At 47.1% G+C, this 25,375-nt stretch overlaps 3 protein-coding genes across 3 annotated transcripts in view; 2 read left to right on the top strand and 1 right to left on the bottom strand.

Moving 5' to 3' along the window:
* Positions 1-25,375, top strand: part of RPS6KA4 (ribosomal protein S6 kinase A4) — a 336,421-nt gene that overhangs the window by 173,129 nt on the left and 137,917 nt on the right. The window lies entirely within an intron of this gene.
* Positions 1,623-17,939, top strand: ESRRA (estrogen related receptor alpha). The gene is made up of 6 exons (XM_056853044.1): positions 1,623-1,956; positions 7,341-7,457; positions 11,075-11,200; positions 13,714-13,881; positions 14,464-14,733; positions 17,658-17,939. The coding sequence occupies exons 1-6, from the start codon at positions 1,623-1,625 to the stop codon at positions 17,903-17,905; spliced, it is 1,263 nt and encodes a 420-aa protein (XP_056709022.1). The 3' UTR covers positions 17,906-17,939.
* On the bottom strand, positions 21,701-25,280 carry TRMT112 (tRNA methyltransferase activator subunit 11-2). The gene is made up of 4 exons (XM_056853050.1): positions 25,184-25,280; positions 23,759-23,860; positions 22,573-22,665; positions 21,701-21,840 (listed from the first exon to the last, which is right to left on the bottom strand). The coding sequence occupies exons 1-4, from the start codon at positions 25,262-25,264 to the stop codon at positions 21,739-21,741; spliced, it is 378 nt and encodes a 125-aa protein (XP_056709028.1). The 5' UTR covers positions 25,265-25,280; the 3' UTR covers positions 21,701-21,738.

The raw sequence follows: 25,375 nt of genomic DNA, 5'->3' as shown, positions 1-25,375 counted from the left end.
CTAGGAACTGGTACCATTTTGGTGTTTGTTTAATTGAGGTGAACAGTAGAAGAAGTAGTGTTGGTTTTTATCTGCCTACTTTCTCTACCACTTAAGGAAGAATCAAACCAGCTTGCAATCACCTTCCCCTCCCCACAACAGACACCCTGTGAGGTAGGTGGGACTGAGATAGTGTGACTAGCCCAAGGTCACCTAGCTGGCTTCATGTCTGGGATTGGGGAAACAAATCCAGTTCACCAGATTAGCCTCCGCCACTCATGTGGAGGAGTGAGGAATCAAACCCGGTCCTCCAGATCAGACTCCACCACTCCAAACCACGGCTTATAATCACCTTCCCTTCCTTTCCCCACAGTAGACACCATGTGAGGCAGGTGGGGCTGAGAGAGCTCTAAGAGAGCTGTGACTAGCCCAAGGTCACCTATCTGGCTTCACGTGTAGGAGTGGGGAAACAAATCCAGTCCACCAGATTACCCTCCGCTGCTCATGTGGAGGAGTGGGGAATCAAACCCGGTTCTCCAGATCAGAGTGCATCGCTCTTATCCACCACACCACGCTGGCTCAGTTGTGTTCTTCTGCTTCCCAGTGTAGGCATGGGGCTGGGGGAGTACTTCCCATAATTCCAGTAATGGAGCCGAGACCTCGTTCCTGCAGTTCTGGGACATGTCACTGAGAGGAATCTCGAACTAGCAGGGCATTTTAGAGACATACCCTCTGCTCCCCAAACGTTGGTGGATGGGGGTAGGTGGGTTTCAGGCCTTCTACCCCTGACAAATTTCTTTAGTCTGATTAGCAGGGGGAGCCCTTCCAGATCGACTGAGTTCCCCCAGCTTCAGGGAGTTTCCACGCTGATCTCAGACTGGCTGGACTTTGTGGTGCATGCATACCTAGGTTGACTGAGTCGGACTGGAAGTGGCGCAGAGTGACTTTGTGCGGCCCCTGAAATCCTGTTCCTGATAGCGTTTTGTTGATTCTTACAAATGAGCCGTTGGCAACTTAACAGTATATTTTTCTAATTTTAAGAAACAGCAAGGCAGTTTTTTTTAAAAAAAACGTTATGTATAACTAAATATATAACAAAACATGTTTAAGGTAAGGGAAAAATGTCCTGTAGTGTTACACATAGATCAATGGCTCTTATACTGCTACCAGCGTGGTGTAGTGGTTAAGAGCGGTAGTTTGGAGCGGTGGAGTCTGATCTGGAGAACTGCCTACACTGGGAAGGAGAAGAACACAACTGAGCCAGGGTGGTGTGGTGGTTAAGAGCGGTGGAGTCTGATCTGGAGGCTTTGATTCCCCACTCCTCCACATGAGCAGCGGAGGCTAATCTGGTGAGCTGGGTTGATTTCCCCACTCCTACACACGAAGCCAGCTGGGTGACCTTGGCCTAGTCACAGCTCTCTTAGAGCTCTCTCAGCCCCACCTACCTCACAGGGTGCCTGTTGTGGGGAAGGGAAGGTGATTGTAAGCCAGTCTGATTCTCCCTTAAGGGGGAGAGAAAGTCGGCATATAAAAACAAACTCTTCTCCTCCTCCTCAGCGCAGACCCTTGTGACAAAGATGCTGTCTAACGTCGCTGTTATCACAGCACCTGTCTGTTTCCCCCTACCACAGCCTCTTCCAACCATGTCATCTCGGGAGCGCCGAACAGAATTTTTCATCAAAACAGAGCCGGCCTCCCCAGACAGCCTTGCTCAACACAGTCCAAGCGGTTCGTCTGATACCAGCGCCAGCGGACCTCCCCAGGAACTCGAGAGTGCGGGACCGCTGCCTGTCGGGACAGGGGCACCCCGTCGCCGCCATGACGATGATGCGGACGACCCCCCAGGACGGGGCAAATACATGCTGAGTTCCATGCCCAAGCGGCTCTGCTTGGTGTGCGGGGACGTCGCCTCGGGGTATCACTATGGCGTGGCGTCGTGTGAAGCATGCAAGGCGTTCTTCAAGCGAACCATACAAGGTAAGCTCCCCCCACCCACCCTGACCCATCCTGGGCCGCAAGCAGTGCCAGCGACTTTCCAAAGTTCTTAAAAATGCTAGAAGAGTCTTGGTAGATCGCACACCGAGGGTCTTTCTAGACTGCGAGATGCCTCTGAGAAGCTCACAAGTAGAGCATGAAGGGAGCTTTCTTTCCCTGTTGTTTGTTGTGGCACCTGGAATTGAGCGGTATACTGCTCCTGGACATGGAGGTTCCACATTATCATTGCCGACAACTGTTGGATAGCTTTTCTGTTTCTGTGGGCTTCATAATCATTCTCCAAAGACATGCCCGAAGAGTGAACCCATGCAATATAAAAAAAAAAACCTAGATTTTTTTAAAGTGGGAACCAAGGATCTTTAATAGAGCTATCAAGTTCTGACATATTTTGAATTAAGGTGCTCTTCATCAGGCTATACTGATTGCAGTTGGGTTATATATTTTTTTACCAGGGATCAGAGTGTTGTGAATGGAAGGTTTCATCTCCGTGCTAATTAAAATAACTATATGAACCACTGTGTTGATATCCCTTGATGAAAAGTGCCTTTGCTCAAAATATGTCAGCATTGGAGACTTCCTGCTAAAGATGCTTGGCAATCGCCTTTTGAAAAAATGTTTTGTTGTTGTTCCTAGTACATTTTTCAAGCAATCTAAGCTAATGGCCACCGTCATGTCTTGTGGCAGTGAGTTCCAGAAGTAAATTATGTATTTTGTGAAGAACTACATCACCCAACTTTGTTATCTGGGCTTAATTTGAGTCATGGCTGAATCCCCTATTCTGGGGTTCAGCCCTGAAATACATGAAAGAATAATACAAATAACATATACAGAGACCCATTGTGTAACCCAGTAGTAATACACAGTGATAGATAATTACTTTGTCCTTCTCTATTCCAAAGCTTCTGTCATGCTTTGTCATGTACTCCCTCTGTGGCTCATAGAGATTACTATTAACCAAGAGTCCCTGGCTTGAGGCTTGCAGCTTACCTGTTCCTCTGGTGGTGGCTGTTTCAAGGTGGGACCCAACTGCTAACCACAAGCCCCACTGGGCAAAGTTCTTGGCCACTTTCATAGAATCATAGAGTTGGAAGGGGTCACCGGGGTCATCTAGTCCAACCCCCTGCACAATGCAGGAAATTCACAACTCCTTTCCCCCCCCCGCACCCCCGGTGACCCCTACTCCATGCCCAGAAGATGGCCAAGATGCCCTCCCTCTCATGATTTGCCTAAGGTAATAGAATCAGCATTGCTGACTGATGGCCATCTATGTGTGTGTGTAAAGTGCCGTCAAGTCGCAGCCGACTTATGGCGACCCCTTATGGGGTTTTCATGGCAAGAGACTAACAGGTGGTTTGCCAGTGCCTTCCTCTGCACAGCAACCCTGGTATTCCTTGGTGGTCTCCCATCCAAATACTAACCAGGGCTGACCCTGCTTAGCTTCTGAGATCTGACGAGGATCAGGCTAGCCTGGGGATGGCCATCTAGCCTTGGCTTAAAATCCTCCTGCGAAGGAGAGCTTACCACCTCCAGAGGAAGCCTGTTCCACTGAGGAACTGCTCTAACTCTTAGAAAATTCTTCCTAATGTGTAGACCAGGGGTCGGCAAACTCATTAGTCAAAAGAGCCAGATATCAACAGTACAACGATTGAGATTTCTTTTGAGAGCCAAATTTCTTAAACTTAAACTATATAGGTAGGTACACTGTTTATTAACTTAATAAACTTTAATTAAAGTTTTAAGTCTTAATTAAACTATAGGTACACTGAATAAAACTTGATATCATACTTAATAGTGATCTTATTTATTGATAAAAATTAAATTGTAAGTCCTTGCCATTTCCCCCTCCCCGCCTGGAGTCCTTGTCTGGAGGCCTGGTCTACCGCCATAAAAGCCTATTGGTAGACCTGGTCTCCGGCTGAGTCCCATTGGGAGGCCAGGTCTACCCATTGGCTTTCTTGGCAGTAGACCTGGCCTCCGGAGGCCCATAGAAGCCAATTGGTAGACCTGGCCTCTGAAGGGGGACTTTTTCCCCTCCTTGGAGTCCAGGTCTACTGCCAAGAAAGCCAGTGTTTAGACATGGCCTCCCAATGGGATTCAGCCGGAGGCCAGGTCTACCAAAGGAAGCCCGCCCGCCCAACAGCTGATAGGCGGGGGGGGGCAGGAACTGCTGAGCCGCCCGCCCAGCAATCGCGTGGCTAGAGGGGAGGGGAGGCTTTAGCCTCCAAACCATTGAGGGCAAGGGAAAGGGGGACCTGGCCATCCACGGTGGGGGGGGGGGAGACAGCGCGCCCGCTCGCCTGCTCTCTCTCTCTCTCTCTCAGGCGTGCCGGCTCCGCAGCCCGGCTGCCGGCGCGAGGGGGCGCGAGAGCAGGGGCTCCAAACCAAGTTTGGAGAGCCGCACTCAACGGGCCAAAGAGCCGCATGAGGCTCGGGAGCTGCAGTTTGCAGACCCCTGGTCTAGATGGAAACTCTTTTGATTTAATTTCAACCCGTTGGTTCTCGTCCGACCTTCTGGGGCAACAGAAAACAACTCAGCACCCTCCTCTATGTGACAGCCCTTCAAATACTTGAAGATGGTTATCGTATCCCCCCTCAGTCGTCTCTTCTTCAGGCTAAACATACCCAGCTCCTTCAGCCTTTCCTCACAGGACTTGGTCTCCAGACCCCTCACCATTTTTATTGCCCTCCTCTGGACACGTTCCAGTTTGTCTTCATCCTTCTTTCCTGAAACATGGAAAGGTGTCACATTGTGGGATGGGACAAAGAAGAGCCACGAGTGGCACATCAAAGAGCCACGTGGGGCTCCTGAACCACTGTCATTGCTCTTGAGTCCCTTACAAAGAGGACAGGGTGTGCCCGAGTCTGTAAGGGCTTGCTTGATTCTCAGAGGCTGTTGTGGATCTGTTCAAGTCCCTGTTTGGCCATGAAGTTTACTGGGTGGCCTTGAGCAAATCTCTCTATCCCAGGAAAACATACCTCACTCGGTTGTTGTGAAAATAAAACAGGATAACCTCTTGTGTGCTGCTCTGAGCACCATGGGAAAGGTAAAGGTCCCCTGTGCAAGCACCCGGGTCATTCCTGACCCTTGGGGTGACGTCACACCCCGACGTTTACTAGGCAGACTTTTGTTTACGGGGTGGTTTGCCAGTGCCTTCCCCAGTCATCTTCCCTTTACCCCCAGCAAGCTGGTACTCATTTTACCAACCTCGGAAGGACAGAAGGCTGAGTCAACCTTGAGCCTGCTACCTGAAACCGACTTCCGTTGGGATCAAACTCAGGTCGTGAGCAGAACTTGGACTGCAGTACTGCAGCTTACCACTCTGCGCCACGGGGCTCATGAGCACCATGGAGGGTTAAGTAAAAAATAATAGTACAGGTTTAGTATCCCTTATCCGAAATGCTCGGGACCAGAAGTGTTTCAGATTTCGGAATATTTCGGAATATTTCGGATTTTGGAATATTTGCATATACATAATGAGATATCTTGGGGATGGGACCCAAATTTAAACATGAAATTCATGTATGTTTTATATAAACCTTATAGCCTGAAGGTTATTTTATATAATATTTTAAATAATTTGGTGCATGAAACAAAGTTTGTGTACATTGAACCATCAGAAAGCAAAAGTGTCACTATCTCACCAGAAGTTTCAGATTTTGGATCATTTTGGATATTGGATTTTCAGATAAGGGATATTTCACCTGTATCGCTGAAACAAAGCAGGCCTGTATAGGAGACCATCTAGGAACCCTTCATAGTTGCCACCTTGAGTTACACAAAGGAGGAAAGGAGGGATATTAATGAAACACAAATAAAAACCCCTGCACTTTTATCTAGTTCTTGATAAATCTCCTACATATCTACACATACCTTTCCTATAGATACTTGTTTCAGCCTCTTAACCCTTCTCACATATGAGAAGCTACCTTCTGCTGGATGCATTCAAGCATCATGACCAACCCCTGTGTGTTGGCGACGAGCATAATCACAGCTTTTTTGTCATTCTTTTGTGCTTCCTTCTTCCAAGAGAGCCAGTGTGGTGTAGTGGTTAACAACGGCAGACTCTAATCTGGAGAACTGGGGTTGATTCCCCACTCCTCCTCGTGAAGCCTGCTGGGTGAACTTGGGAAAGTCACAGTTCTCTCAGCTCTCTCTCAGCCCCACCTACCTCACAAGGTGTTTATTGTGGGAGGAAAGGGAAGGCAATTGTAAGCCGCTCTGAGACTCCTTAGAGTCTCTGTAGAGAAAAGTGAGGTATAAAAATCAGCTCTTCTTCTTGCCTCCCTCTCGATTGAAAGCTGCCTGAGTTGGAAATCCTTGACATCAGAAGGCAGGGTTCTAGGCATTTAGATGCCATGGCAAATTGGAGTTCAATTCAGTGTTTCCCTAGTCAAGCAGTTTTCTGTTGCACTCTGCATGTGAATGGAAGAAGCCTGCAGGCCTGATAAACAAGCTGTGTTCTTGCCTGTCACAACCAAACAGAGTCCTGAATGTAACCACTGAGTCAGTGTAGGCGACACATCTGCCTCAAAACTATCTAATGTGACAGATTTCAGGGAGGAAAAAGACTTTCAATCCAGGGTTTCCAGAAAGAAAGTGTTCCACCACCTGCTACCTGGCTGTTAGACTGATTCTTGGGATAGATAGTGCACTTCCTGGATTGTCTTGTCCTCACAGGAAAATCCAGTTGCAAACGACTGCAGTGGTGCAGTATCACACATGAAGCTGCCTTCTACTGAATCAGACCCTCAGTCCATCAAAGTCCGCATTGGTCTACTCAGACCAGCAGCGGCTCTCCAGGGTCACAGGCAGTCCGTGGCGGACTGGGTCTAAAAATATTGGTTGCCAGGAGACAAAGGGGGCCCACCCACAACTATAAGGCTATCATTTGATTTTTTAAAGAAATAAATAAAATTTTTAAAAAATACATACCTGTAAGTGGGAAAAGGTACAATTAAAATTTTAGCTGCATACAGCAATAGTATTGGAAGTTCTATTATATTTTCAAGCTACTAAAAGGTCATTAACATTTTGAACATATTGTCTTAATGTTTAAGTGGCCCACTCCTCCACAGGGCCCACTTGCCATCGGGCAAGCTGACACCCTGGCCAGTCCGCCACTGCAGGCAGTGGTCTTTCACATCACCTACCTGCCTAGTCCCTTTAACTGGAGATGCTGGGGATTGAACCTGGCACCTTCTGCATGCCAAGCAGATGCTCTGCCACTGAGCCACGGCCCCTCCCCAGTGATGTGTGGCTACAACCCTAAACTGGGGAGGCCAGGGCTTGAACCTGGGACTTTCTACGTGCGGTGCAGGTGTTCTGCCACTGAGCTATGGCCCCCTTCTCTCTCATTCTCTCCCAGGCAGCATTGAGTACAGCTGTCCGGCCACCAACGAGTGCGAGATAACAAAGCGGCGTCGGAAGGCTTGCCAGGCGTGCCGTTTCACCAAGTGCCTGCGTGTGGGCATGCTCAAAGAAGGTATGGCTTTGGGCGGATGTTGCCTGAACCTCCACAGGCTAAACCAGGAAGGAAGTCAGGATTGGTGTACCGAACATCAAGAGTCATTCGGGGAGGGTGGCGCAAGGCAGGATGAAGAATGTGCAGGAGGGCATGAGAGACACAGGGTTAGTAAGGGATGGGGCAGGCAACCTGGGAGAAAGGGAAGGAGTTGCTGGACTAACCAGCAGAATTGAATTGCTCATTTCCCTAATTAGATATTAGGGCTGCGAGCTTTAATTGATTTGGTCGATGCTGAAAAAAATCAAATAAGGTTGGGTTCTGTGGCTTTCAAATGGTATTTGGGGGAATTCAGAGGTTTCTATAAAGCTTATTGGGTTCTTCATAAAGAGTTGGCAGACAAACTTCCTTCGGAAGCTGTCCAGTATCAGTAGGGTTGTCCCGTCCCTCTTTGCCACCGGTGGGAGGATTTTGGGGTGTAACCTGAGGAGGGTGGGGTTTGGGGAGGGGAGGGACTTCAATGCCATAGAGTCCAATTGCCAAAGTGGCCATTTTCTCCAGGTGAACTGATCCCAATCGGCTGGAGATCAGTTGTAATAGCAGGAGATCTCCAGTCAGTACCTGGAGGTTGGCAACCCTAACTATCAGTCTTCCCATGTGGTGTGCTGTGCTGGAGAGTCCTGGTGTGTCCTGTATTCCCAGTACCTGCAAGGTGAAGATGAAGCCTGACATGCCTGGACATGAAGCAAGTGTTTGTCCTAGAATATGTCCCAAAATCCTTTGCAAAGAATAGAGGTACCGTAGCAGTCATGCCAGCATTCCTTGGCAGGGAAGTAAGTCAGTGCGAAGAAGGTTCTCCCACGAGGGAAAGGTGGAAAATCACCACTTTGGTTGAATAATCAGTGAGGCCCTTAAAACAAATTGAGCTTAAATTTGAATCAGTGTGGCTAAATGTTAAGGGGGCATTCATATATCTTTGAAGGTGTTTTGGTTCTGGTGACTTCCCATAACAGATAATATTTAAATGTGTCCTTTAATTCTGCGGTGTGGCTTTTGTTTACCAGATTGTCTGAAAATTGCCCGTCGGTCAAGCATTTGTAATGTGCATTTATTTAAAGGTATTTGTTTAAAAGGCAGATCAGCCTGAGAATTTTTAGGCAGCCCTAAGCAAAAGATGTATATCCTTATTTTTCCAAAAATTCATGGCTGCTAACAGTTAAAAAAAAAAAAACATACACAAACTCTGAGCTAGATATCAGTTTAATGGTGATATTGCATTTCCTGACCAGTACTAACAGCCTGTCTGAGTGTTCTCCCCAAAGAGATAAACAAAAAAAAAACCCCAACCTCTGAACATATAAGAAACTAGCAATGTCAGGGAGGAAGTCTATCCCCTCTGGACTTCTCTATATATGCAATTATGGAGTCATAAGACTTGCTCTATTTGAGACAATATGTTGGTTTGATAATGAATTATTAACAATCTTTTTGTTATATTGTACTGAAAAGGTGTTAAAGGAAAAGAGTCTAAATATAGTATGGATAGATGATGATAATACCTGAAATTAATTTTCAATATCCAAGAAACACTTTTAGAAATTTAGGTTTAGATTTATAATAATTATCACCATTGCAAGTTTTTTATCTTACATGATCACAATTTACTCTACAAAATTGTTTAACAGTATTACTGTGTTTATCAAGTGTTGTATAGTGTACCTTATGTAAATTACTTTTTTCCTTGTATGGAAAGGACCAATGTTTTTATTTTCTGTTTTATATATTTCTTTTCCTTTTAATTAATAAAAAAGCAATCAAACAAAACGAAGCATGCAAGAAAGACCAGTCCTAACAATAAAAAAACTAATTAAAAAAGAAACTAGCAATGTCAGAAAGGAAATCTAAGCTTGGACTTTTCTATATATGAAATTATGGAGTCATAAGACTTGCTCTGTTTGATACAATATGTTGGTTTTTCAGTGTTCTACTATACTCTCTGAACACTCTATTAATCATAAAATTGAGGTGACTTTTGCCATTCAACTGACACTTTTAGCATGCAGAACACAGGTAAAGAGGAGTGCAGCTGGCCAAACTTCATGAGGGATATCCATGAGGGAGGCGACCAAGGAAATTGAAGCTACGGCTGCTATCTGAACTTCTGGTCCAACTGAGCGACACAGAAGTTGTACGGAATGACTTTTTAAAAATACTCATTTGCAACTAATGTTTCCAGCTACATTCCCCCCCCCCCTCACTGTTTCAGCCTTGGTTCTTTTCCTCAGCAGGTTGGAAATTCAAAGCTTAACTGGGCTAAAGTGCTATATAAACATTCAAAAAGAATTCAGTTACATGTCAACATTAGTAATGTGGGCCGGAAGGAAGGAACAGAATGGAACAGCAATGATAATGGTGTGGGGGGCATGTGAAAAATTAAGGGTGTCATACGTGAGCTCGAAATGTGAGACTGTGGGGCAGAAGTTGAGATGGCTGCCTTAACTTTCAACCCCCTTGTTTTTTGGAGCACGAGTGAAATTCTAATGTTTTAACTCTTCTTTCATTGATTTTTTTTTTTTTAATTATAAGTTCTTGGGAGTTTTTCCCCACCTACAGGGAGCTTTTAAAAAAAAGGTAAATGTCCCCTATGCAAGCACCAGGCCATTCCTGACCCATGGGGTGATGTCACATCCTGACGTTTACTAGGCAGACTTTGTTTACGGGGTGGTTTGCCAGTTCCTTCCCCAGTCGTCTTCCCTTTACCCCCAGCAAACTGGGTACTCATTTGACCGACCTTGGAAGGATGGAAGGCTTAGTCAACCTTGAGCCGGCTACCTGAAACCGACTCCCGTCGGGATCGAACTCAGGTCGTGAGCAGAGCTTGGACTGCAGTACTGCAGCTTACCACTCTGCTCCATGGGGCTCCTACAGGGAGCTTACTCACATACGAACATACATGCCACCTGCAGTCTGAAGCAATACATCTTTAGTGCTTAATTCTGTTGAATGTATAAATTGTTCCCAAGGCAAAAAATTCTAAGCAGGGTGCTACCAGACCATTACAGTGATTTTAGAAGATCTTGAAAGGCCTTCAGAGTGGGCTTCTTCTGACAGACCTTGCTCCATGATATGATCTGTAACAACAGAGCCAAAGCTGAGAAGGCTCTGCTGCATCTCATGCCTGATTTTAGAGAAGGGGGGGATGTTGAGAAGCTGATTGTAATAAATAGAAAAACTCATCTAGAGACAGTCATGCTTTGAAAGGAATGTGTTGGTCAAAACTTAACACCTTGAATTCTGCCTGGAGACCTGGGGATAAACCATGTGGTTGCCTTAGAAGAGGCCAATTTCATATGAGAGATGCTCAGAGTAAAAACTGCCATGCCACCAAGTTTATTTGTTTATTAAGACATTTATATCCCACCTTTCCTATTGGTTCAAGGTGTCTTAAATAATAAATTAGCACAGCTAAACTGGTATATCTCTGGGATTTGGAAGCCAGGGATTCTGGACTAGATTTAACAGTTTGTAGACTGAATGGGACTTCACCCCACCTTTCAAAATTATTATATTTAGTGGTTGTCCAGAACATTTTTGCCTCATTGTTTTTCTCTTCTCTCCAATCCTGGTTAATTTGGCAGGGGTACGTCTGGACCGGGTGCGGGGAGGGCGGCAGAAGTACAAGCGCCGGCCTGAGGTGGAGGGTGCCACCTACCCCAGCGCCTTCGTCTCCCCGCAGATTGCCATGGCAACCGCAAAGAAACCAGGTGAGCAGAAAAAGAGGAGGAAAAGGCCCACCCCTTTTCAACACACCTGAGGGATCTGGGACAAAACCTGACCAAAAGGACTCATGCGCCAATGCTTCTGTTCCCTCGAGAGGCATGTGGGCAGGAATCCCCCTGTGGCTTTGAGGCCGTGGGACTGGTGGTGCCACTGTGCAAGGGAGCCACAGGTGAGATCGTGCCACATGGCTAGCCACCTGGCGGTGTCGTTTACTTGCCACAGGCAACCAAGCCGGCCATTCATTGCAAGCCTGACAAAGTTACTGGTGGGATTGGCCCGAGCACTGGTTTCATAAGTGGCAATTCCCATTGCCATGGCAACATGACTGGCACAACCAGAAGAAGGCTGGCAGCCAGGAAGGAAGGCTTTCAGCAGGCAAGCAGGGGATCGCGGTTGAGGCTCCCCCTTGTAAAATAAACTGCCTTGAAAAGTAGCACATTGGGGAGAAGGCTATGTGCTGGAGTCCTTTCTGGCATGAGAGTAATCCTCAAGCAGGGTGAATTTTTGACCCCAAGGTGCGTTCAGTCATGAGATTGCCCTCATGTGGTTTGTCCCAATGTATAGATTTCCCCCCCCCTAACTTTTTTATTATTACTATTTATTACACAATAGAATAGAAGCAATATACAACAATACATATATGACATATACAACATATGTAAAATATAATAAGAACTGGATTTCAAAATTAGAAAACTCTCTGAAAAAAATCTGGGCCAGAATTACAGAACTGAATGATACAATTATCAATGCCAGTGTAGTTGACTCTCCAGTCTAATTCCTTAAAATCACTGTGCAGATTCTGGAAGAATATTGATTTTAAGAGTAAGCTTGCATTTCTAAGGCCACATATATACTGTAACTTGAATAAATGGTTTTAATTTTATGGTTAATGCAGGATAATAAAAGTCCAATGTATAGATTGATGAGGCTTTCAGCTAGGGTTGCCAGCTCCGGGCTGGGAACTGCCTGGAGATTTGGGGTGAAACTTGGGGAGGACAGGGAACGTAGCAGGGTATGCGCTTCAAAGCAGCCATTTTTTCTCCAGGGGAACTGATCTTTGTAATCCGGAGATCGGCTGTAATCCCGGGGGGACCTCCAGGCCCCACCTGGATGTTGGCAACTCTGCTTTCAGCCCTAGGCAGTGATGAGTGACAAGGGAGGAAAGTGGAAGGGCCTTGGGCCCTTTGTACTTATGTTGCCTCATGTTGCATTAGCCCTTTTGCCAGTCTAGTTGCCACTGTGGCACCTAGCCAAACAAGTGCATTGGGGTGGGGCCGTGGCTCAGTGGTAGAGCATCTGCTTGGCATTCGGAAGGTCCCAGGTTCAATCCCCGGCATCTCCAGTTAAAGAGACTAGGCAAGTAGGTGATGGGAAAGACCTCTGCCTGAGACCCTTGAGAGCCGCTGCCAGTAAGAGTAGACAGTACTGACTTTGATGGACCAAGGGTCTGATTTAAGGAAGAATCAAACCGGCTTACGATCACCTTCCCTTCCCCACGACAGACACCCTGTGAGGTAGGTGGGGCTGAGAGAGCTCTAAGAGAGCTGTGACTAGCCCAAGGTCACCCAGCTGGCTTCATGTGTAGGAGTGGGGAAACCAATCCAGTTTACCAGATTAACCTCCGCCGCTCATGCAGAGGAGTGGGGAATCAAACCCGGTTCTCTAGAACAGACTCCACAGCTCTTAACCACTACACCACGGCAGACTCTTAATTTGGTGAACTGAGTTGGTTTCCCCACTCCTGCACATGAATCCTGCTGGGTGACCTTGAGCCAGTCTCCAAACTCTCTCAGCCCTACCTACCTCACAAGGTGTCTGTTGTGGGGAGAGGAAAGGAAGGAGATTGTAAGCTGGTCTGATACTCCTTAAAAGGTTGAGAAAGTTGGCATATAAAAATCAACTCTTCTATGTGTCCTACTTTTCAGGATAAATAAAGTGCTTCTTCACACAAAACATAACTAACTTGTGGAACTCACTGCTTCGAGACATGGTTATGGCCGTTAAATTTAGACGGCTTTTAAAAGACAAACTTATGGAGGAGGAGAGACCTATCAATGGCTATTAGCCATGTTGGCTAAATAAATCATCCATGCTCAGGGTCAGCGTACCTGTGAACATCAGTGGCTGGGGAACAGCAATATGGGAGGCTATTGGCCTGCATTCCCTGCTTATAGGCCTTCCAGGGGAAACATGTTGGTTGCAGCCAGATTACAGAGGCTGGACTGCCTCAGCATCGACCTTATCCAGCAGTAGGGTTGCCAGGTCCCTCTTTGCCACCGGTGGGAGGTTTTTGGGGTGGAGCCTAAGGAGGGTGGGATTTGGGGTAGGAGGGACTTCAATGCCATAGAGTCCAATTGCCAAAGCGGCCATTTTCTCCAGGTGCTGATCTCTATTGGCTGGAGATCAGTTGTAATAGCAGAATATCTCCTGCCACCACCTGGAGGTTGGCAACCCTATCCAGCAGGCCTGTTCTTATGTTCTCTGTCCCTTCTAGCTCCAATGAACACAATGGTGTCGCACTTGCTGGTGGCGGAACCCGAAAAGCTGTATGCCATGCCTGACCCTGCGCTTCCTGATGGACCCGCCAAGGCGGCGAGCACGTTGTGCGACCTGGCTGACCGGGAGATCGTGGTCATCATAGGCTGGGCCAAAAACATACCCGGTGAGAATGGGACGAGCAGAGGTGGCTCATGAACCTCTTCCTGCTTACCATCTGCCAGCAATGCTGATTCTATGACCGTAGGCAGATCATGAGAGGGAGAGCATCTTGGCCATCTTCTGGGCATGGAGTAGGGGTCACGGGGTGTGTGTGTGGAGGGGAGATAGTTGTGAATTTCCTGCTTTGTGCAAGGGGTTGGACTAGATGACCCTCTCCTGAGCCACACTGTTTCCTAATGTTCTTTTAACCACATACCACGACAGAGTGAGGATTTGAACCTCCCCGATCCTAGTCTGAAACTAACCGCTATACCACACTGGCTTTTGTTAACTACATACCGCCCACCCCCTCACACAGTGAAACAGGCACCACACGGCTGTGCTATTTTCTCTCCCTGTGCTATTCTAGGAATTCAGCTTTTTAATAATTTGTGGCCTAAGAAGAAAAGAGCCAGTATCTTAAAAAACACCTGTGCTTGGTCACCTAGAGCTAGTTCACACTCGCCCCAGGTGACCAAGAAAATGGCTGCTGATGTCTGTGTTAATCCTTTCCTCTCGCTTTCCTGATCTGTTCTCCCCGAGGCAGGTTTCCCAGCGCTGTCCTTGGCAGACCAGATGTCCGTGCTGCAAAGCGTATGGCTGGAGGTCTTGCTGCTGGGGGTGGCCTGGCGCTCCTTGCCCTGCGAGGATGAGATCGTCTTTGCGGAGGACTTTGCATTAGACGAGGATGCGGCTCGGGCGGCGGGGCTGCTGGAGCTCAGCGGCGTGGTCCTACAGCTGGTGCGCAAATACCGTGCCCTGCGCCTGGAGCGGGAAGAGTATGTGCTTCTCAAGGCATTGGCGCTCGCCAACTCGGGTAAGCCCCAGGGTGGGGTGGGGAGGAGCTGTTGGGAAGGTGGTTTGCGAAGAGTTTAAGGCAGGAGCAAAGAAGAAGAGTTGGTTTTTATATGCCGACTTTCTTTACCTTTTAAGGAGAATAAAACTGGCTTACCATCTCCTTCCTCTTCCCACAACAGACACCTTGTGAGGTAGGCTGAGAGAGTTCTGAGAGAACTGTGACTAGCTCAAGGTCACCCAGCAGGCTTCATGTGTAGGAGTGGGGAATCGAACCTGATTCACCAGATTAGAGTCCTCTGCTCATGTGGAGGAGGGAGGAATCAAACCCGGTTCTCCAGATTAGAGTCCACTTCTCAACCACTACACCACACTGGTTCTCACACCACGCTAGCTTCCACACGTGCATTTTTGCATATCTGTTTGGAAACTGCTTGGCAGAAAAAAATGGAAGAGCTAACTTGGGGGGGGGGGGACCAAGTCGCAGCCATCTTATGGCAGCAGCGGAGGATTGTCAGCCCTGACCTGGATAGCCCAGGCTAGCTTGATCTTGTCAAATCTCGGAAGCTCAGCAGGGTCGGCCTTGACCAGTATTTGGATGGGAGAACACCAAGGAAGGGTTGTGACGTAGAGGCAGGCAACAGCAAGCCACCTCTGAATGTCATGTGCCTTGAAAATCCTACAAGGTTGCCATAAGTCAGCTATGACTTGACAGCCAAAAAAAAAAAAAAAAAAAGATTTTTAAGGCAAGACACATTTTGGTGGTTTGCCATTGCCTGCCTCTGCATAGCAACCCTGGATTTCCTTGGTGGTTTCCCATCCATGTACCAACTGGGGCTGACCCTGCTTAGCTTCCAAGATCTGATGAGATCGGGACAGCCTGCATTATATAGGTCAGGGCAAAATGTTTATTTCTTTTTTAAAAAAAAGTTTACCTTGATATTAGTTTAGTAGGGGAAACCTAAGACAGCTAGCAAAAATTCATAATATCAACAAGGTACATGCAAAACAATATCCATAACCTCCCAACTAGGACTGTAACATTCTATCGTAAATGTCCATTTAAAATTTTATTTCCCTGCTCTGTAGTTTTTCACTAAATTACTTACCGTGAACTTTGGGGTCTTGTTTTTCAGTATTTTAGATGTCACTCAGGGCTGCAGGGGTCAGTCCTCTCAGAGAGATTTCATTTGCTTAAACCAAAAAAGTTCCTAATCCTTCCCGGGACAGTTGTCAAAATATGCCGACTGGATTCTAGCCAGTTGTCTAGTACGGTGTAAACTTGTTCCCAGTTTCCAGCTTTCCCATAAATTAGTGAAAAGTTTCTGGGATAGAAGTCAAGTGCTGAGATGCTGCTTGAATTTCCTCCATTGGGTATACTGATCATTGAAGGAGACAGGGGCAGGATTTCTGTATTTCCCTCCAACATCGCAATATGCCAACTTCAGCATTTGTTGGCATATTATTTTCCTGGCTTGAAAACAAATTGGTGGGCATCCCTTTTGTCTGACTTCAAAGCAAGTAGTAGTAGTGGTTGTGTTTTTTTATTTCAGAGGGTACCTCTGTCTGTCTGTGGCAGAAGAGCTAGACTGGAATCCAGTGCCACCAGAGACCAACAAGATTTTTGGGGTGCAAGATTTCAAGAGTCAAAGCTCCCTTAGTTGTAATGGACAAAGGCAGTTTGACTCTCGAAATTTTATACCCGCAAAATCTTGGTCTCTGAGGTGTTACTGGACTCCAAATCTAGGTTTTTTATTTGCATTGTTCTCTGTTGTTATTTAATTGAAGTGACAATGGTGGGTGGGAAAGAATTTTAGGCATATTCGATTATTGGATGTCGCTTTTTGCTTTGCTGCACTGACCTATGATCCCCTGGACCAGGCAGTCTTTAGGACTGCTGCCGCTGCAAGTCTTCGACTGTTGGCCTGTCTTCATCTGTTGTGCACGTCTTGGCTCATTTGCGCGCATCATCCAATGTTAAGTGGGCTACCCAAGGCACCCCATTTTCTGCTTGCAGTGCATTTGGCTCTGTATCTTAAATTGTGGAACTACCTGCCCCAGGATGTGGTGATGGCTGCCAGCTTGGAAGACTTTAAGAGGGGAGTGGATATGTTCATGGAGGACAGGGCTATCCATGGCTACTAGTCGAAATGGATACTAGTCATGATGCATGCCTAGTCTCTCCAGGATCAGAGGAGCATGCTTATTATGTTGGGTGCTGTGGAACACAGGCAGGATAATGCTGCTGCAGTTATCTTGTTTGTGGGCTTCCTAGAGGCACCTGGTTGGCCACTGTGGGAACAGACTGCTGGACATGATGGGCCTTGGTCTGATCCAGCATGGCTTTTCTTGGGTTCTTATCTATCGTACCTATGGGACCGCCTCTCCTGGTATACCCCCTAGAGAGCTTTACGCTCTATGAATAATAACTTGCTGTAGGTCCCCGGCCTGAAGACTATGCGGCTGTCCTCAACATGGACCAGGGCTTTTATTTCCCTTTTATAACAACAGGAGATCTCCAGCTAGTACATGGAGGTTGGCAACCCTCCCCCCCCCACTTTCCATTTATTTGTGGGGTTCAACTGCTTGGCTGGGTCTTCAGTGGCTGTGATCATCATTACTATCTGAAAGAGTGCCATCTTGATATATTTATAGTTATTTTACGATTATTGCTGTTTTAAATTGAAAGTTTTATGGTTTTATATTGTTTTAAAGTGTTGTTAGCTGCTCTGAGCCTGGCCTGGCTGGAAATGAGGGTGGGCTATAAATTTAAATAAAATAAATAAATCGTGCACAGTACCCTGGCTAGTTGAATAGTGGACGCTCTTGCCGAGGTTGGCTTGCGATCCTGCTCTCGTCTGCCACGTGTTCGTGGTCCAAAGCAGCTGACACCAGTGGTGGGCTTGTCTCTCCACCCAAATCCCTCCCTGCCCTCCTTTCCTCCAGACTCCGTGCATATCGAAGACATGGCTGCCGTCCAACGGCTCCGGGACGTGCTCCACGAGGCCCTGCTGGAATACGAAGCGTCGCGGCGCCCCGAGGAACCCCGCCGCGCCGGACGCCTCCTCCTTACCCTGCCCCTGCTGCGCCAGACGGCCACCCGCGTCCTCCACCATTTCTACAGCCTCAAGTTGGAGGGCAAAGTCCCCATGCATAAGCTTTTCCTGGAGATGCTGGAGGCCATGATGGACTGACGGATAGGCCGTGGGGGGCAGGATTGGGGACAGGTGGCGGGGGGACGAAGGCCGCTGGGAGTGCAGCGCAGGCGGGCAGGGATCGGGGACCGGCAGAGAGGGAAAGACTGAAGGCCTGGATTGGGCTCCTCTCCCCGCCGAAACCCTGCTGCCGTTCATCTGCATATGTTAATACATTTCAGAATGTACGCAAACGTTAACAACTGCACCACTGCTTTGCACTGAGGCTGATGGAAACGGACCTAGCCACCAGGAAGAGCCGTTCTAAAACCGGGAAAACCCTTCCTGCACGTAGCGGCGGGACTGAGAGCGGGGGAGGGACGCGGAGGTAAAGTTTGGACAGTCACACTGGAAGCCATATTTAATTTATTAATACGGGGGAGGGAGGCGGGGTGGGGATTCACCACTGTAGACTTAGCTTGGAAGCCATATTGGATTTGAGTGGCTTGATGGGGGTGGGAGGGAGAGGGCACATCACCTGTTGTGTGTGTGGGGAGGGCGGGGGGAACGATTGGGTCCTTCTTTCCCAGGAGTCAGGAAAGGGACGTGGAGCAGCATAGATGTCACCCCCCTCTCCTCCACGCTATTCATATTGGCTGACGTCCCCTCCTTAACTCCACTTCTGTTTTTCTCCTGGGCTGGGCCCAACCTAATGCACCTTAAGGGGTGGGGGGGATGTTTAAAAAAGCAAAAGCTCCAGGAATGATGGGGGGAGACTAATGGGATTGGAACGGGAGTGGGGGGGAATAACATTTTTGCCTTGTCTGTTCGGTAGCTATCTAGCATCTCTGGAAAAGACAGAGAAACACCCTCCTCCCAATCTTCACCATCCCATGACAACCCTCCCCCGTGCTGTCCCATTCTTGAGAATGTTGCATTACCACTTTTAAGCAATAAATGAAGCAAATACTTGGGGGGGGGGTCACTGATGTAGAGGGAGGGGGGCAGTATCCTATCTCGTGCTTTGCGAGGAGCCTGCCTTAAGGTTTAAAGATTGGGGGGGTTTCGTTACAGCTTTAGCGCTCCATGCAGCAGAGTTCCTTCACGTAGTTCCGTTGTAGCAATAGTTGAAAAGGCAATGATGCTTTTCTTTTAGGGGCAATTTCTTCTTCCTGCTCCCCCACACTGCCATAAGAGGCTGAGCAGCTATTCCTCCCCCCCCCCCAAGACCAATCAAGCCAACTCCATCTTCTGCCCAAAGCAATAAACCCCACCCCACCCTTCTGACCCACTGGACTAAGAAGGGAGGCTGCATGGCCTGAAGCCGAGAGCCGTGTACATAGCAATATATTTTACTGTATATTTGTTGCAGGAAACTAAATCTACCCCATTTCCGGCTCACTTTTTCCTCCCCGCGGGTGGGGCTGCAGCCTCCCTGGCCCTGCCTAGGGGGGTGAAGTTAGGAGAAGTTGGAGGAAATTTTTTAAAATTAAATTATGTGTGTGTACATATTATAAATACCTCTGATTCGTGTGTAGGCGCCTGCACATACACATACATAGAGAGCTCTATTACCGAACAAATAAAACAGGCTGCCATGGCCTAATAAAGAGTCATTTGCTGTCTGTTGTCTTTTTAAGTACAGATGATGGGGCTTGAGAAAAATGGGGGCTCGTGGTGATGTAGGATCTGGGTAACCACGGGTCAAATCCCACACTGCCACGAAGTGCAATCCTAAACATCCTCCTAAGCCTCCTTTTTAGTTAGTTGGCATTGCCTGTGTTACGTGCCGTCAAGTCACTCCCGACTTACAGCGATCCTATAAATGAATGCCCTCCAAAACATCGTTGCTCAGGTCTTGCAAACTGAACAAGAAGAGTGGGTTTTTATATGGCGACTTTCTCTACCACTTAAGGAAGAATCAAACTGGCTTACAATCACCTTCCCCTCCCCACAACAGACACCCTGTGAGGTAGGTGGAGCTGAGAGTGTGACTAGCCCAAGGTCAGCCAGCTGGCTTCATATGTAGGAGTGGGGAATCCAACCTGGTTCACCAGATTAGCATCTGCCACTCATGTGGAGAAGTGGGGAATCAAACCTGGTTCTCCAGATCAGAGTCCACCGCTCCAAACCACTGCTCTTAACCACCACACTACGCTGAGGGCCACAGCTTCCTTGAGTCAATCGGTCTCATGTTGGGCCTTCCTTGTTTTGTCCTAGCATTAGTCTTTTCCAAATCTTTTCTAAGAGGGCTGCTCTTAACACACTCTTGACCGAACCAACCTAGCAGGGCTCTTGTGAGAATAAAGGGGAGGGGCAGATAATCACAAATACCATCCTTAGATCTTGGGCATGATAAAAAATTACTAAACAAAAAACACAGGTTGAAGGGAGAGGAGTTCCTTCCTGGAGTAATTTCCCAGCTTCAATAGAAGTTTCTTCCCCAGAAACAACTCTCCTTCCACTCAGCCAGTGTGCATTTGTTACAGTTGGCTCATAGTAATTTCGCAGGTGTTGGGAAACTTCCACATTACCCAGAAAATCTGAAACTTGGCCCGCATGCCAACTCAAAGTACCCCTATGACCAAGGAAGTCTGAAGAATAGGATGCTTAAACCACTGTTCACATGCTCCAGTGAATGCACATATATATGTAGGATGTATGAACGTGTTTGTAAGAAAGAACCAACGTCTGATCACTTTACAGCTAAAATGGGGGACTGGTACCTGGAAAAATGTGGGATTCATATCACACATTCAGCTGCATGTGTGCTGAATGTAACATAAGAATTTACTCAGTGCACCTATAAAGAATAATCAAGTGTACACAGATTTTACATGTGTTCACTGCAACTTGTGAACAGGAGCATGTAGGTCTCTGCTACTAAATAGAGGCCAATGATGTGTATCTCCCAAACAGTTTCCAGAACTCCCCCGCTAACCAGAAAGCTGAAGTTTGGGGCACAAACAGTACTATACAACCTACCGGCTTCTGTTTGATGCTGGAAGTCTGAAACTTTCACACTCAATCTCAAGACACAAAGAATAACTCTGTAGCATGGGCAAGATGAGGGAGTGATCTGACCTTCAGCCACTTAAAAGAGCAGGCAAGGTAGCAGAATAGAACATAACATGGAAGGCAGCAGGCGTAGGATGTCTTTTTAAAAATGCTCTCCTAAGTTTAAAAACGAACTCTTCCAGGCAACTAAACAACTAGCTCCTCTGCGAGCAAGCAGACCAGCCAGGAACCCTTCTGTGCTAATTTTCTACTTGCTAGGATAAGATGGGGAGGGGGCGTGGCTCAGTGGTAGAGCATCTGCTTGGCACGCAGAAGGTCCCAGGTTCAATCCCCGGCATCTCCAGCTAAAGGGACCAGGCAAGTAGGTGATGTGAAAGACCCCTGCTTGAGACCCTGGAGAGCCGCTGCCAGTCTGAGTAGACAATACTGACTTTGATGGACCAAGGGTCTGATTCAGTATAAGGCAGCTTCATGTGTTTAAGTGTTTTTAATGTCAACGAGAATTTAAAAAATGGCAGCCCCCATATGCAGTCAGAAGTGGAGCAGTTCATGCCAGTGCCTCAGGCCTCTGCCATCACATTCTAGTGCAGCCTTGGACTGAGTGCCGGGAGGGGGGCTCCAATCCTGAGAAAATCATGAGGGGGGCGGAAACTCAGCCCTTTGGGCTGTTAAAAGTGATGAGCCGTAGCTTCATAAGCGAACAAACATTTATTTACACGCAAATTGAAACAACTGGAGAAATGCCTCCCGTCCCCACCCTGAAACCATCGAAAAGTTCTCCATTCCGAACAGAAAAATAAGAGGCTTAATTCTGCTCAAAAACAGGCTCTGCCCGACCCACCCCCCTTGAACTTTCTTTGCAAGAAAGAACTCCCTCATGTCTCCTCTTCGCTCAGCAACATGTTGGGTATGCCTTTAGTGACGGGGAACTCCCGGCCAGTGTCTGGACATTTCAGCACGCCCTCAACCACTTCCACCTGTGCAGGAAGAAATACAAAGGAAAGAGAGGCTTGAAGGAAAGGTCTCCTCACCTTGGTGCGCTGAAAGGAGGGGGAAAAGGGATCAATCCACCAGCACCGTAAACGGAAGGTGGCCGGTTCTATTCCAAGGAACAGCAGCAAGTGCTCGTATCTTCATTCCCTTGTACACAATGCAACTGCGTTTACTGAACAGGTTGTCCACTAGCTGATTTTTTTGGTACTGATTTAAAAGATGCTTTGATTTAAGAACCAGATTTTTTTCTAAGGTAAGTAGTACAAAAGAGCCCCATGGCGCAGAGTGGTAAGCTGCAATACGGCAGTTAAAGTGGTTTGCCAGTGCCTTCCCCAGTCATCTACCCCCAGCAAGCTGGGTACTCATTTTACCAGCCTCGGGAGAATGGAAAACTGAGTCAACCTTGAGCCGGCTACCTGAAACCAAATTCCATTGGGATCGAACTCAGGTCGTGAGCAGAGCTTGGACTGCAGTACTGCAGCTTATCACTCTGGGCCACGGGACTCTTACATGAGTTCATTAGCTAAAAACAAAGACTGCTTTTCTCCCTCCAGAAATTTACCACATGCAACATTACACAAATTTAATTCATAGTTTATTAAGTAGAATGTCTTTCATTTGAGGGACTGCCACAATTTTTGTAGCACAAGGACCTTTTCCATAGGATTGGACTTGTGTGTATGTGTGTGGGGGGGGAGAAAACTGGGGGCCCTTACCTCCATCAGCACATGATGTACTTTTCGAAGAAAATCCTCGTTACTCTCATAGTCAGGGATGGGCTCAGAGGGCAGATCAGACCGGTGACCCAACTGCAAGAGGGCGAAGAATAAGTCAAAAATTGTCATTTTCACAGTGCAACCCACCAAATTCTGGAGCTGTCCTCTCTCTAATCTCCATAGAATCCTAGAGTTGGAAGGGACCACCAAGGTCATCTAGTCCAACCCCCTGCACAATGCAGGAAATTCACAACTACCTCCCCCACATACACCCAGTGACCCCTACTCCATGCCCATAAGATGGCCAAGATGCCCACCCTCTCGTGATCTGCCTAAGGTCCTAGAATCAGATGCTGGAAAATCTTGCCCACGAAACAGAAGAGAGGATGCTGAGCTTGGCCAGACCTCACTGTTCTGACTCAACACAATCCTCTAGACTCAGTTACTCCTTCCTCCACAATATTACACCTGTCCCATGCCTCTCCCTGACTCTGTGTGTGTGTGTGTGTAAAGTGCCGTCGAGTCACAACTGATTTATGGCGACCCCTTATGGGGTTTTCAAGGGAAGAGACGTTCAGAGGTGGTTTGCCATTGCCTGCCTCTGTGTAGCAACCCTGGACTGCCTTGGTGGTTTCCCATCCAAATACTTACCAGGGCCGACCCTGCTTAGCTTCTGAGATCTGACGAGATTATGCTAGACTACTAGCTAGAAGGTATTAGGATCCTTTTTCACACCTGATCTCCTCAGATCTCAGCATGAGAGACCATCAAGGAAATCCAGAGTTGCTGAGCAAAGTCAGGCAATGGCAAACAACCTTAGTTCATCTCTTGCCTTGAAGACCCCATAAGGGGTTGCCATAAGTTGGGTGCGACTTGATAGCCCTTCCTCTGTTATGTAAGAGCCAACCTATTGTCTCTTTTCCCCATCCCATATCACTACCTGTTCCTCAGTGTAGTAGTATGATCAAAAGATAAGTTGTTGGCAAGCAAGGAGACACAAACAACACCTCTTTCTCTTATAAGAACATCAGAAAAGCCATGCTGGATCAGACCAAGGCCCATCAAGTCCAGCAGTCTCTTCAGTGTCCAGCCAGGTCCCTCTAGGAAGCCCACAAACAGAACTACAGCAGTATTGTCCTGCCTGTGTTCCACACCTCTTTTCTTTCTCCATGCTCCAGTTACTCACACTCTCGGCTGCCTCCACCAAGGCCCCCCACTCCACTTTGGGCACCATTCGCGCGGTGAACTGCTGGTTGAAATCCACGTTGTTCACCTTCACCTCCGTGGCCTGTTAGAGGAAAATGAAGGCAGCTTTGTAACAAAGAAAGATTATTCCCATCTCCCCACACACTTCCACAACTGTGGTGGAAGAGTCAACTGTAGAAAGGCAGATACTGGAGGAATCTCAAAATGAAGAAAACGTTGTGGGAATCTCCCTGTAGCAATAGCAATGGTATCACCATGGTTTTCTTGCAGAGTCTGTAAATTAACCGAGACTTCAAGCAATTGTCAACTGTCAATGAACTCTGTTGCTTAGAGCTACTTTCATCTTGGACAATTAGTTAAAAGTTACAGAAATGTTAGATTAACTACTTTTTAATAGTTAAGAGTTGAGATCTTCTTATCTTGCTATATGGCTAAGCTGATTGGCTTAGTTGCACATGTTGATGATCTCAAATTCAGTTATGGACCAATCCGTTATCTAGAGAATAATTGCCTGATTCTAACAAATCAGGTTTATAGAAAGGCAAGATAGATATTTTTCTATAAATATGTAATTGCTGTGATAAGCAAATCAGATTTCTCTGGATGGAAATCTCAGAAGAAGACTAGGTGAGATAACTTGGGCTTTTTTGATACACCCTGAAAGCAGTGAGACAAAATATGAAACCTGATTTTCTTTTAAAATTATTACTTGCTATAAAATGATTAAGCATCTTTGATAATTTTAGCATTCATCTTCACAGTGATTGTAGGGTTAATTTTTTCACACCTGTATTTTTTCTGTCTTGCTCAATAAAAAGAATATTTTTTTTCCAATAAAAGATAAAAGTTTCTACAGGTGTTCTGTCTGGTTTGCTGGTTCATAGTTCAGAGAACCAAACTCTGCCTTCCCCCTTACTCTTTTGTATTATGAATCAGCTTTAATTGATACGTCCTGGAGGACTCTGCGGCGAGACAGTTTTCCATAGGCAAAGCCTTTAAAATTGTTTAGTGTAGGTCCTGTAATGGGATGTGGGAGGGAATCTCTCATTACATCCCTGTGTCAGGAATATGAAAGGCTCTTACTATAGCAAGAGCAGGTAGATCAAAGAGGCAGCGGATAATGAGGGAAGGGGAATTTCCTTTGTGTAATATGTAACCCTAAGAGTATGAAAAGTCCAAAGTTCAAATGCCACCACAGTCATAAACTTGCCATTTGTACTCAGTAAAGCATTGGGTGGTACTATTAATTGTCATAACGTTTAATAATGATCGGACTCTCCTCCCGTCGGGCAGATTATACCGCGGGGAGGAGGGGGGATTTATTAGCTGCAAACCTAAAATTTCCCGACCCCTCTGTGTCCGTAACGGGAAAATAGGAGCAGCCAGAGCAAACCCCTCCCCTTACCTCGATACGAAGGGGGAAACCCCCACCGGGCCGGACGCCCCGCACGTGTGAAGTGAGCATATTGTGCGTTAAGAGCTTCATCTTTTCGGGATCCCGGTTACCGCGTCTCTCTCACGACTTCCGGTGCGACGTCCGTTGACTTCCTGTCCCATAGAGCAACTTTCGGCGTCCGTGCGCTGTGACTCCTCCGGG

This window comes from Euleptes europaea, chromosome 7 (genome assembly GCF_029931775.1).
Source record: "Euleptes europaea isolate rEulEur1 chromosome 7, rEulEur1.hap1, whole genome shotgun sequence".
Lineage (NCBI taxonomy): Eukaryota > Metazoa > Chordata > Lepidosauria > Squamata > Sphaerodactylidae > Euleptes > Euleptes europaea.
This window is presented reverse-complemented; position numbering and strand designations above follow the sequence as displayed.